The sequence below is a fragment of the Melopsittacus undulatus genome, chromosome 7 (assembly GCF_012275295.1).
Source record: "Melopsittacus undulatus isolate bMelUnd1 chromosome 7, bMelUnd1.mat.Z, whole genome shotgun sequence".
Classification (NCBI taxonomy): Eukaryota; Metazoa; Chordata; class Aves; order Psittaciformes; family Psittaculidae; genus Melopsittacus; species Melopsittacus undulatus.
The window spans coordinates 56021208-56035185 of record NC_047533.1 but is presented as its reverse complement, the minus strand read 5'-3'; the positions used below and the strand labels follow the sequence as shown (position 1 = coordinate 56035185).

The 13978-nt window shown below is 39.2% G+C and overlaps 1 protein-coding gene across 3 annotated transcripts in view; it reads right to left on the bottom strand.

Annotated features, from left to right (window-relative positions):
- Positions 1-11461, bottom strand: part of CENPC (centromere protein C) — a 28210-nt gene extending 16749 nt beyond the window's left edge. The window contains exons 1-11 of one of the 3 annotated variants that reach the window (XM_031048572.2): positions 11385-11461; positions 9862-9908; positions 8333-8394; positions 7920-8005; positions 6771-6861; positions 6448-6667; positions 5630-5833; positions 4721-5017; positions 4089-4162; positions 2616-3465; positions 705-778 (exon numbers count right to left, since the gene is read on the bottom strand). In XM_031048572.2, coding sequence (XP_030904432.2) covers positions 705-778; positions 2616-3465; positions 4089-4162; positions 4721-5017; positions 5630-5833; positions 6448-6667; positions 6771-6861; positions 7920-8005; positions 8333-8394; positions 9862-9908; positions 11385-11417 — 2038 coding nt within the window. In that variant the 5' untranslated portion in view covers positions 11418-11461. Of the gene's footprint in view, positions 1-704; positions 779-2615; positions 3466-4088; positions 5018-5629; positions 5834-6447; positions 6668-6770; positions 6862-7919; positions 8006-8332; positions 8395-9861; positions 9909-11384 lie in introns of all 3 variants that reach the window. The other 2 variants (XM_031048570.2, XM_031048571.2) reach the window with 2 other exon arrangements.
- Between the last annotated feature and the right edge of the window lie 2517 nt (positions 11462-13978).

Below are 13978 nucleotides of genomic sequence, written 5' to 3'. Positions count from 1 at the left end.
TGAAAATTACATGAAAACTATACATTCAAGTAAATATTTCCCAGGCCTATTCCTCTGATAAAACAAACTCTGGCAAATTGTAACTACACATACCATTTTATTGGTCATTGTGAAAGGTCACTCAGCGTTATACCACTCAGGTCTGACTCTAGAACAACCTTCTTATCAGAACACATACAAAACTAGGTCTTTGAAGAAAACACTGCATGAATGAGTAACATTCACAACTGGCTCTAAAACACTAACAAAAAGACTTCCTGTCCCTACGGTTCATATTCATTACCATAATATGTGCAACTTACGTGGGGGAACCTAAAAGATAAAAAAGCAAAGTATTTTTAGGCAAACCAGCCATGATTCCATAAAGAAGTACAATTCGGCCTGAAATGATCAAGTACCATCACATGGCAACACACCAAACTGGTACAAACCAAGCCTAAAAAATGTATTTAAAGTATTCTGGAAGGATAACTTCATCCTGGCAGGCCTAATGCCAAACCACACAGTACTTGTGCCTCCAAAGCTAACACATGGTAAAGCCTGAATACTGTATCATGGATTTTGGCAGAGGTGACCAGAGCCATTACAATCTGCATTTCTTATCCTGAACAAGCAGAGTACAACATTAAGAAATTACTAAACCATGAAATACAACTTATAAGAAGCTTATACATAAAATGAAAGACAATAACTTTAAACATTACCTGAAGATGTATTATCCTGTTCACAAGACTGACTTCTGGAAGCAAATTTATCACAATGTTCTAGAACAGGCCTGCTACAAGGAAAAAAAAATACACCACTTGAATATGTTAAATGGCAAAGGAACATTACAGCACTACCAAAACCAGCAAATTTAAGGGATTTTTTTTCAGATCACATGAGATGTTTCTTTTTTCCTTCTCAACTTGTCTGTACTGAGTAGACACTGAAGCAAATGACTGCTAGTTAGGAGTCACAGGTCTGAAATTCATCGATTACTTCTCTACTTGGTCATCAGGCAGCCAAACTAGTGTTCACACCTTCCCTCTAAACAGGTTTCTTAAAACTCTTTTATCAATTTCTTCTTTTTTCTCCCTTTGAGAAAAAACAGACCTTCTCCTCTCCTCTGTAGCACTACCTTCCAAACTATTTTCCACAGAACATGATTACAGAACTGCTTTAAAGAATAATTTGCATAATGTAAAGAAAGGACAGTAAAACAGTTTGCAATTGGAATTTGTAGAACGCATTCTGACATAAAATTTTCCACATAAAATGACAATAATTAACATATACGTAACTCCACCAAAGATTCTCTAGCAATCAAATCACTTCTAACAGAACATCTCTCAGAACCTTAGCACTAGTATCCCTAACTTTTCCACCATCTGCTGTGCTTCACTGCTTTTACCATGCCAATGAAGTTCAGGGGTGATCCTCCAAAAGGTGCATTTCAATGCTAGATTTGCAAAGCTGCACTACAAATATGTCCAAGTCAGGAATAGGTTCACTAAATTAAAACTTTCAGTGGAATTATAATGTAAAAATTTAATATATTCACAGATGACCACTCCTGTTTGTTATTAAGTTCCCATCCCATGAAGGAGAAGGTATATGCATAGCTACATGCACAAACAAGAGTCTGGATTGTATACATATAAGCAGGATATAGATACAGTTCCATACTCTGCTTAACAGCAACTTTAATACAGTAGTTATTTCTAGGAGCACTAGTATTTCTGTTCAAAAATGATGCACTAATGTGGAAGCAAGCCTCAAAGGAAAAAAAATCCTCAAAGGCAAGTAACTTACTATGACTTTTTATTAGCTTATTAACTGTATTAGCGTGGTATTTAAACACCTAGTGCATGAATCACAATTCCTTTCTACTAGGTTCTTCAATAGCAGAACACAAAACACAGCAGTAGTACCAAACAGCTATTCTGTCTCAGTGGGGCAGAACTGAGATTCAATGCTAATTTTACAGACAGCTCAGGAAATCACCTTTCATGACATGTAGGGTTCAGAGCTGCAATGGAATCTCTAGAATAGAAAAATGTATTATTATTACGTTTACTGTTAAGTCAATTTTGCTTACTAAAAGAAACCTGTATGTCAATAATACTATGTACTGGACAGATTCATTAATAAAAAATAATTAAAAAGCACTGCAAAGAGCAGCGATTAAAATCTCAATTAGACTGGTTAAACAGACTTACTCTTTTAATTACCAATCAGTAGTAAAGTTAATTCTTCAGAAATAAATATAATTGAAGAGTTAAAACACTATTTTCTCTGTTTATAAACAAAGAAACAAACCTGACAGTGAAGTCATTCTACAGGTGGTGGGCTTGTGTGCACATGTGGGGGGGCCTTTCACTGTATCTGGTTTTGAACTGGATCTGCTACTCAAGTCTCAAAGGAACACACTAAAAAATCCAGCACAAGTTTCCTTATGTAGAAGCAGACACCAGATTTGGCACCCACCTTTGTGACCAGGATTTTGATTACACCATTTGGTTTCCCTATTAGCTATTCAGTTTGGTGATTACTGCTTAAAAGTTAACACAAGATGCATTTAATTATCTACCAAGTTATACTGCACTTGTAAGGAATTACATAAATATACATACTTTTGTCTGTGTTGTGGGTAATGCTTTCTTTTGTTACTTTTTATTTTCACATCTGGTAACTTGTGGTTTTCCTTTGTACTTTCCTGTACAGAAGTGTTGCCAGAATCAATTTGAGACTCATTGTCCTCAGGGCCTGAACAAAAACCTTCACTGTTTCTGCAGTGACTCCTTTTGGGTGTCTTCCCTGAAGACTTAGCTGACAGCAGTTTCTTTTCAGAATTCTTCACACTGCCTGTGACATGCTGTACTGCTTTTACAGGAGTTTTGTAATTTGCACCACCAGTGGACTCCAATGTCTGCAATACATTTTTAGGCTTTTCAGACTTAGCCAAGTTCTGAATCACAGAAGTCTCTAATTCCTGATGCAGGAATGAGGCAAACACCTCATCCAATTTTTCAGGCTCTCTTTCAAGCTCTTCTTCACTGTCTACATTGTGAGAAATATCCTTTCTTTGTAACTGAGTCTTTTTCCCCCTACTTTTCTGGCCAGTTTTTTTAAGCTTCTTCCTCGGACTTCCTGCCAGTCTCTTAGTTACTGTACCCCCTGGATGCTTCTGCTTAACAGATTGTTTCTTGTGAACTAAATGCTGAGCAGCTTTTGAGGCTGACCACGGATTCCTGGAAGACTTGAGATTCTCTTTTGAAGACAGAGACCGCTCTTGCTGGTGCTCAGCTGAGGACATAAGTGAACTCTCACTTGGCATCACCATTGTTTTACACTGCTCTCCATCACATGCTTTTGTTTCCAGTCCAGACTCTGACAACATATTTTTTTTGGCTTCTGGTTTCCAGGATGTCTCATTTTCCTTGTTTGGAGATCTTTGATTAAGTGCATCCTTTTTAGTCTTTCCTATCAATACACAAAACAGTTGGACATCAGTATCTTTTCTCATTAAACCTATAAATACACAATTTAATAACTGAACAGAAAAATAAACCAAAGAATAATAATAATTTTTAAAAAGTATCACAAAAGCAGATTTTTCCCTGATGCTTAAAAGAAGGCTTTCTCTGCAGTATATAAAAAAATTAAAAACAGAATTTTCAGCATACTTCCCAGCAGACAAAAACCAGCAGAAACGTTACATTCAGTCTGTTTTACAGTTTTTAGTGTTTCCTGCTACAAAACTCTTCACAAATAATCCTTAAAAACTGATCTCCACCAGTTCAAGCTTCCCTTCTACACAGAGAGGAGAAAAAGCTTTTGGGTAGCTACCTTCTTTGTTTGTAAGATAAGACAACACTGCTAACTTATTTTAATGTCTTAACAGAAAGTGCTGGATAGGGGGTGGGGTGTAAAGACACTGTCTCACGACCTTCTACACACCCACACTTAACCGCAACTGAAACATCAATTGGGAATCCATTAACGTCTCTCATCGATTTTACCCTTATTTCCAAATAAACCACAACAAAAAAAAAATCCAGCCATACAACCAGGAAGAAGACTAAAGATCTGTTTAAATAACTTACCCATAGGAGTAGCATTTTGCCTTTGAGATTTAAGAACCTTTCCTTCACTGTCAGAGATGGAATCTGATTCTGATGTTCCTTCTAATTCATGCATCCTGACATCCAAATCGTCCATTTTCTGTTTAGTACATGCTTCAACCTGTACTTTTCTCTTCTTGCCTTTCTTACCCTCAGTGTTCTCCTTTTCCATATGAGTGATGTTTTGCCGTTGAGATTTAAGAACCCTTCCTTCACTGCCAGAGATGGAATCCAATTCTGATGTTCCTTCTAATTCATGCATTCTGACGTCCAAAACATCCACTTTCTGTTTAGCAAGTGCTTCAACCTGTACTTTCCTCTTCTTGCCTTTCTTACCCTCAGTGTTCTCCTTTTCCATATGAGCTATGTTTTGCCTTTGAGATTTAAGAACCTTTCCTTCACTGTCAGAGACGGAATCAGATTCTGATGTTCCTTTTAATTCATGCATTTTGACGTCCAAAAGACTCATTTTCTGTTTAGTAAGTGCTTCACCCTGTACTTTTCTCTTCTTGCCTTTCTTACCCTCTGTGTTCTCCTTTTCCATATGAGTAATGTTTTGCCTTTGAGATTTAAGAACCTTTCCTTCACTGTCAGAGATGGAATCTGATTCTGATGTTCCTTTCAAATGATGTATTCTGATGTCCAAATCATCCATTTTCTGTTTAGTAAGTACTTCAACCTGTGCTTTTCTGTTCTTGCTTTTTTTACCCTCTGTCATCTTTTCAGAGGGCTGAAACTTAGAAACAGGAGTTGCAGAGCTAGCTTTTCTTGATTTTTTGTTCGTACGGGGTATTGAAAAGAAAGAATTAAAAGATGCATTATATGATTCACCAATGAAAAAATCACATTCATTTTCTATATCTTGATCTTTCACAGGAGGAGGTGATGGAGGTGATACTGAGGCTGAATACCTAAAGAAAGGAGAGACAAAGTATTCACATCATGTGGGGAGAAAAAATGAATCAAAATCTCGTAAATCTATCGACTCTAGAACACCGAAACATACTATAAGACATTCCTCAGAAGGATTACTATAAAGTTCATAATTCACTGCTCTTTAGCTTCCAAAGAGAACACAAGGTCTGCTTCTTCCTGCTTTGTGCTTGTATGCACACCTCATTATTTCTCAGATGCTAGATAGTCAGCTTCCTATCTAACTGGTCAGCTCCATATTAGCTTTGAAAAAGTCTGTTTGATAACTGTTGACTTCAGAATCATGTAATGTTTTTTCTGAATTCTCCAACCTACCTATCAAAACATCTCAGGCTCGATCTGAAACGCTATTTAATAGCTACACACTATCTTACTTGCAGACAAAAGCAACAGCACTGTTAAATCCTAACAGCACAGAACTCTGAAACAATTATTCAAACCCTTTCTCAAGAGGCATTTTTCAGTATGCTTTGGGGATAGATCAATGTTTCTCCCAGACCATGTTTCCAGGTAAAAGGATGTTGCACCAGTACTCAGGACTGAGTTATTCTACTAGCAAATTACATTCCCTATTAAGCCTCAATACAAACCTTTTTCCAAGTGTTTCTGTTGCTACAGTTGCTACGATAACTGAAGAGAAAGACTTCTTTTTCCGTACAGAAGACATAGCAATACATTCTCTTCCATCCCTAAGAACAACCTGCTCATCTCTTCCAGTCTGAGGTCCTCCCAGATTTTCAACTTCCATGTGGCTCTTCACTGCAGCAGAAGCATTTTGGCCATGAAAATGTAATCTGTATTTGAGAAACAGCATTCAAATATGTTATAAATTCTGAGTGCACATTAAGCCTCGCATGGATGGACAGATGCTCTCATTTTCTCCTACAGACAGTGTCTCACTTCTCATGAGTGAGCTTCCATTTGGTAATTTGCAGGAACACCTGGCCACTCTAGCAGCTGGACTTCAGATTTTCCAGAGAGGAGGTAATGATCAAATTGAAGCTGTTCTACTTTGCTTAAAGCATCAGTATATTCAGTGAGAGGAACAATGACTACTCATCTCTACTTTAACAGATTTTTTAACTGTCATTGGACTCACTGAAAAAGTCTCAACTACTTGAGAAGCTGACAATTTGGGGCACTTTCTGTGAAAAAGGAGTCAATCTGTTCTAACATGCTTCCTGTACTTGGGTCGTGCACTTCTGGGAATTAACCCTTATCACCAGAATATTTAATAATAAACAATTCTGCTCTTTCTAAACCCAAACATGAAAATTTTCTCAAAAGCTTGGAATTATTTTTTTATTACCTCAAAATCTGAACTCATAAATAATTGAAACCACCATGTTAATTTACCCTGAGGGGGGAAAACACACATGATACCACCACCACATTCAGATCTACTTACGTATGTGCAGGAGGACCTTTTGCTTCCTCCAGAAGAAGCAATCTAATTGGCCCCTGATCATCCTCAGGGTCCAAAGGCACATCATGACTTTTGTGAAGAGCTTCAACATCTTTTAATGTTTCGTTTGTTTTTTCTTTAGACACTGGAGACCCTGGGGTTTTAGAAGCAGCTACATAATCACATATTACAGGCTTCAGAGGTGATTCATGTGACCATCCTGCTGTATAAATAAAATAGGTTTAATTCTTCTACTCAAAACCTTAAAAAAAACCCACAAAAGTTACCCAAAATAAAAAACTTAATTCAATAATAGAGCTACCAACCTTTGTTGTTGACTGGTTCTAGTTGTGATGTAGGTAAGGACACTGCAGAATTAAAGGCTCTTTCCACAGATTTAGTTAAGCTTCCCGTTGACTGCATAGTTGATAGCAAATAATAAGATAAAGTAAAATATTTGATATAGCAACAGTGTTTTGATAGGTATATAAATTTCTACAGAACACAATATAATTTCCTTCTCTTAATTTTTACTCATTTGAAGCATACTTCTACTCTAACTAAACACTTCCATTTTCTATCACTTAACACTTTCTAAAACTAACTGTAAATTTCAAACAGGTAAAACAGTAGGCAAGGTAACAATTGATTTGCAGCTTTGAACAGACAACTGCTACCCCACAGGCAACCTATTTACTCTTTTCACTAGAGTGAATTAATCTAAATAATTTAATTCATCTTCATTAAGTCAGGCTGAGGTTTTGCAAGAATCAGTTTGAGATTATGCAGGATTCTGACATCAGACTGAAGTAAACAATCACCATTATAAAGGATGCATGCTCTTAACACTGCTGTTAATAGAATATCCTATTTTTAGAAAACACTACTAGAATCAAAACATTAAAACTGAACAGACAAACTAGATTATTAACATAACTCTGTCAGCACATGAACAAGACCTTTGGCTTGTCTCCTCTCTTCAACAAAGTTACAGATATACGAAGTCATTGTACAGGTAACTTTATCAGGAGTCCACAAGCTACAAGAACCATCTTTCAATTTTGCTATTCGCTGGATACCTAAGAACTGTGTCCATATATCTGGCAAAGTGTCTGAAATCAACTCCAAAGGAGTCCAAAACAGCCTTACCCACCACCAGTTAAAAGGCAGATGCTTCAACCTAAGATCATGAGAGATTTTAGTACCCTAGCAAAAAGCTGAAAAAGCTTTTATTAGCAAAAAAACCCAAGAAAATAAGCTATTAAATAAATCTAGTTATAGGATTTTACTATTGTAGCACAACAAACTGAGAAAAAAGCATTACCAACAACTATAACAGAAGATTAAATTATAGCCTATATACTAATTCAAGTGACACATGGAACTTATTCATACAACACTCATGCAGAGCTAAACTTGTACCCAAGTAAAACTGTACCCAACACTACATTGTGACCCTGCTATAACTAACTTACGCTTGTAGGCGTGTTGTCATTTCTGACAATGGGAGTTGAGCAATGCACTGGACTTGAAGAGGTAATTTTAAGATCATTGCCACAACCTATAAGAAAAAACTATAAATAAGGGATTCTTGGAGTTGTCAAGGTTTTACTTATTTCAACAAGTTCTTAAGGCTTATTAAGGTCACATAAATGCAAAAAAGAAAGGAACCAGCTACTCAGGAAAATGATTACCTTTATAAGACAGCTAAGACACAGTTCTAAGTGTCTGGGGAATGCTTTTAAAGACTGTGAAAAAGATTTTATTTTTACTCATTTTATCTCTATTTTTATTACCATTATCTATTGACCATTAAATATAATACAAGGAAGATTTTTTTATTTTTTTTTAACCAACAAATTAAACAAAACACCAAATCAAAGCTTACTTTCAAAACCATCCTGTATGAGTTTCAGTACGTTTTGACCTGGTTCTACAGTGATCTTATTTCTAGAAAGAAGAGGGGAAAAAAAGCCAAACATTTTCAATTAGAAATACTAAATGTTCTTATCCCAGCAATAAAAAAGCTGTAAAGTTCTTACTGCTTAATATTTTAGATTATTATTTCTACTAGTCCCAAATTTAACATCTTTTACCTACCATTTCCATGAACAGATACCTGCAAAGAAACCTGTCTAACTAAGGATTCCAGGAGAAAAAGACCCACTGACACAGGATACAATGAAAATTAAGAAATCTCTCTACATAAAACACATAAGTACTGCAACAGCTCTCAGGTAGAAAAGCTTTGTGCTGGAGAGGGACACTTCATCAGGGACTGTAGCAATAGGACAACGGGTAATGGGTTCAGACTTCAACTAGGGAAGTTCAGGTTGGATATAAGGAAGAAGTTCTTTACTGTAAGGGTGGTGAAGCACTGGAATGGGTTGTCCAAAGAAGTGGTGAATGCTCCATTCCTGGCAGTGCTCAAAGCCAGGTTAGACAGAGCCTTGGGAGACAGGGTCTAGGGTAAGGCATCCCTGCCCATCATGGCAGGGGGGTTGGAACTAGATGATCTTAAGGTCCTTACCAACTCTAACTATTCTATGATTCTGTGAATATAGATTCTCTCTTGAAATCATCTTTTGAAAAATCAGTCCTCAAGTCATGTTGCCTGCAGTGACCCAGCCTCAGCAGACCCAGAAATTAAATGCATAGGCATCCATCCCTTCATACAAGGAGTCACCTCTGCTTCTCTGTTATTCTGTGCTTTTACAAAAGTTTCAGCAGCAAGAACTAGCTTGCAGTATTAAATATGTAAGCAAGCAAACAACTCAGCTGCTTGGATTGCTATTTCAAATCTCCCCAGCACAAATGAAAATGCCAAAAGTGATGAACTAGCCAGAAAATGTTGTTCAAAAGAAAAATAACAACAGAAAAGCCATGAAGTATTTCTCCATGATTATTATATGCCTTTAAAAACAGATCATTTGGTATGTTTGGTAAGACCATGAAATGCATGTCTAAAAATGGATTCCAGTAACAAAAAGCTTACAGACTTATAACATGCCTTTAAAGAAAGCTACAGCACTGAAAATACTCGTGCTTAACATTTATCAGCAAGGGCTGAATAAGCTAGAACTCTATGTGCACTTCATCTTTCTACCACCTAAAAGGCAAAATGTTTACACAGACTACTGTTTCTGTGCTCAGGCATCCTAGATGGGCTAGCTTAGGCATAGCTACACCACAGTTTCCTTCCCCAGCAAAGAGATACAAAGGAAACCCTTGATACTTCATCCCCTCCCTGCACAATTTGCTCCTCTAACCGCTAGAAAAATACAAGTTTAGGAAACAACATGTGATAAGCTTACTAACATACACTCGATAGTTTTGATGTTAAGCTCATGAAGAAAAAAATCAGCATAATTTTCCCAAACAATTGTATCTAAGAATAAAATGTTAAATGCAAATTACCTTTTTCTATTGCAGAATCTTGCTCTGTACTCTTTTTTATAACAAGCCTGTGAAGAAATAAAAATCAATTTTTACTAAGCATGGTGACCACTGACAGAAAAACAAGCAAATGACCACACTCCTGCTTCTCAGGTAAGTCAGTGTCAGGAATTCTTGATCCATCTGAATCTACTGGGAGTTACCGCAGCCCTGTTTTTTTCAAGAACACCACAGCAGCCACAATTCCTGTAACAACTTCCAGAAATTCAGCCTTTCTCAAGAACCATGAAGCATCTGTTGCATTTAAACTCAGAGAGACTCACAGGAGACTTACGCAATAGAAGTCACAAACTAATGGTTAACATTTCTGCGACAACTACAGAAATCATCTTTTAGGTAAGGAAAAGGAACGAACTACCACAAAACAAGCTAGGACATAACCTTACAACACACCTGCTGCTCTGTGAACACTGCTTACACAGAGATTCTTGCCCTGTGTTTACCACCGGCAAGACCAGGCTGACAGGCAATGACAGCATGTCAGCTGTTCCATGGGAAAACAAATCTGCATTAACTACTCCCAGCACTTCTTTATGTACTTAAACCCCAAGTATCTTTCAAATAGCAGACATGACTCCAGCATCTATTACCCCGGAAGAGGCAAAGACTATAGAGGATAAAAACAGGAAGCGATGGCAAATCAAGAAAAATTAAAGCAAGCAGAGGGAAGTTTTTCACCAATATGCCAAGAAAACAGCGTAAAAAAAAATCTAATTTTAGCTGAAAAACAAACATGACCTCTTATTCGATTGTGTAAATTAGAATAGAGCATATATGCAGTGTGGAAACTACCTAGCCCTAACACAATAGAATTTAGCATATTTTTCTAAGTTGGCCGTATTGGCATTACTCTAGGTTACACAGGAAAACCACTGATCAAGAGTCATCACTTCAGAAACACTGCAGACCCATACTCCACAGCAAAGCAGTCACTCAGGCTTAAACTTCTTTCTCTTGCAGCGGAGCACGGTACTACGAACCGGCAACAACCTTTCACGTAAGAAAATGAACAATTCCTGTAACAGATCTAAAAGAGCTTTTAACAGTTTATTTATCGTGATACTATACTACATATAGAGCTTTTAAACACTAAGCTCCTCTTGTATCTCTGACAGAAACTACAGGAAGGTGAGTACCTCTCCAGCACTTCAACACGCTGACCCATGAAAGGAAGATCTCTAAGACGAGCAACTGCAGGAAGCCCAAGAGAAACGGGGTCCCAATAGCAAGCCCTGAGAGCAGAAGAGCTTATGCCAGCAACCGGGATCAAGAGGGAAAGCAGAGCACTCACACCAGCCTCACTTCCCTGTGGAGAAGCCTCACCGCGCCGTGAGAGGCTGCAGGACGGCCCCGCCCCCACCTCAGGGGCCCAGTAAGGAGAAGGCCGCACCCCTACTTTTACTGCAGGGAGCAGCCGCTGTCCCCGACACTGCCCTCTCCCCTTCCCACCGCTGCCCCCCGCGCCCTCTCACCCAGCCACTCACCAACCAAGGCTGCCGCGACGAGGACGAAGACATCTGGGCCGCGGGACGGGGTCGCCCGTCCCCACGCCACCGGCCCCGTCACATACACACACACCCCGTCCGCCGCCACCGCTTTCAAACCTCGGGCGGCTTCGCGCCGAGAGCGCGCAGCGGCCACGCCCCCTTCCCCCTACCCCATTGGTCGGCGGCCGCCGAGAGCCAATGAGAACTGTTGGTTTGTCTGCGCGCGCGCACGCACGCCACAACCCCCTTCTCCGCGGACCGTTGCCCTGCCCTGAGGGGAGGCGCCGGGAGCGGCCCTCACGGAACATTGACAGCCGCCGCAGGGTGATGTACGCTTTCCTTTATAAGTGAAAAACTCAACGAAAAGCAAAAACCGCTTGAGAACGTAACGTTGTAAAACCCGCAATATCTTACGGTGTCTGCAAAAGACGGCCCAAAAACATAATCGTAAAATGATGCTTATCCATACACTTCGGCAAGCAGTAGACATCGCGAACCTTGCCAAGCAAATGTACGGGTACCAGTGTTCATCAGCAGAGTAATCATCAGTACCTCCAGCATCCCATTGCAATTTACCATTAGCTACTTAAATGCAGATTGAGTTTGACTGATTTCATAGTTACCACCATGGTGAAAAGGCAACGAAGCTATCACAATAGTTTTTTATACCAAAAGCAAAGTTTGACATGGTTATATTGCTTTGATTCATTCTCTGTTTACTAGAGAACAATATGCATGCTGAACTCTTTAGTGACACACCACCCGAAGTATATGTGAGATTCTTAAATCTTTGGTTTTTCTTGTTAGTAGGGCTGGTGATTTAACTTAGTGTGGACTAACTGGGAAAATAAGAATGAGCTTTTTGATCCAAGATACCTATTTATGACAAATTGTAAACACCTACATGCTTGTGTATGTTACAATAGCATGTATGCTCACAGCACATCCCTAATCAAACTCATTGCCTTTTTTCAGCAGTTGATGACAAGCCCTGTACTCAAGGTTGCAAAGTCAGTTTTACTATACCTACATTTACATCTCTGTAAATACAGAAGCACAGAGTAGAGAAAAAGAAGAAAGGACAAGAACAGCAAAGAGAGGACACACTCTGCCTGCAAAACGTGATGGAAAAAATACTGTATTGAAATTAGGCAGTATTTGTGGATTCTATTCTGTTGCTGCCTCACAGTGCAATAAACTTTGTGTTAAAAAAAACATTTCTTGTCTACTCACCTGTAACAGCAGGCATCCCAAAGAGACAGCATGGATGCCTCACCTCTGCTGGGGCTTTGAGCACTGTCAGAGAAGTCCAACACAGACTAAAACCCAGAAAACACAAGTCTGGGAAACTGAAACTGGTGGTCCCTGTTTCTCCGAAAGGCCAGGTAACCGTTAAAACACCTGGAACACACCAAGTAAGGCAGCTGGGGCATTTTCCATGTTACGCGACTAAGGGAGGGCATAAATTCAAGCAAACTGAGACACCTTCTGCTCAGCTGAACATTCCCACCCCTCCTACATGCCAGCAGGGCAGTTCATCAGACCCTGCCATGAGCTGCTTCAGGAAACTAACCAAAAGTAAGTTGGCGTCCCTGTTAATTAAGCTCTCTGAACTACCTTCTCCAGGGACTGAGATGAGCCCCAGTGAGTGCAGAAGGACAAGGCTGCACAACTGATAACGAGGGAAGGCAGCAGAGCATGAGACTTGCTGGTCATACCTAACTGCTGTGTTAAGCACAGCATCCATCTTCTTGGAAACCAGGATCAGCCTTCAAAACATGCAACTTCAGTGATAAGAGGTAAGATCCAAATTTAGTATTTCTAGCTTCCAAGTCCTGAGCGAAGTGCTTAAGGAATGGGTACGCCCTGCTGAACTACACTCCTTCACAGTTAGTGGAGATGACTAGCTCCAGAGCCTGGCTTTTCTTTAAAAAAGCAAAAAGCAAAACAAACCAGACATCTCTGGCAGTGGTGGGGAACATTCACACAGCTCAACTGAAGGCAGCTATAATGTAGGTACAGAAGCAGCTAGCACCTTCACCGCACACACAGGGTGTGCTCTATGTAGAGTTAGTCTTATTTCCAGAACAAGACTGATTGTCATGTTTCTTTGATACCAGTTGAGAATCACAAATTATTACGTGTGGCAGGCAGTCAAGGTTATTTCAAAAGAATGCCCACGTGTTTCTGAATAGTATATTATGGTGACCATACAGGCACACCCACTGTATTACAGAAGTACAACATGAGACATTAGGACTTTCTTTTCATGAAAATACTGAAGCTTATTTTATGAAGATGGTGCTGCTCAGTATGCATCAGGTTAGAGCTGCAGGTCTTCCTCAGTATGAAACTGAAACTTGTGTGCTGCTGTGAGAAGTGGGAAATTAACACTTCTTCACCATATCTCACTTTTGACATGCAAAATGATGGACTTATTAGCAAGACACTTCTGCTGTGTATCTGTGCTGTACCTCCTGACACCTTTCAGCTAGAGCTTCAATAAGCTTTCTGCAGCATGAATAAATACACTAGCTACTTCATCGACCACAGAAAGGATATGAAAATACATGTTTACTAAAATACATGTT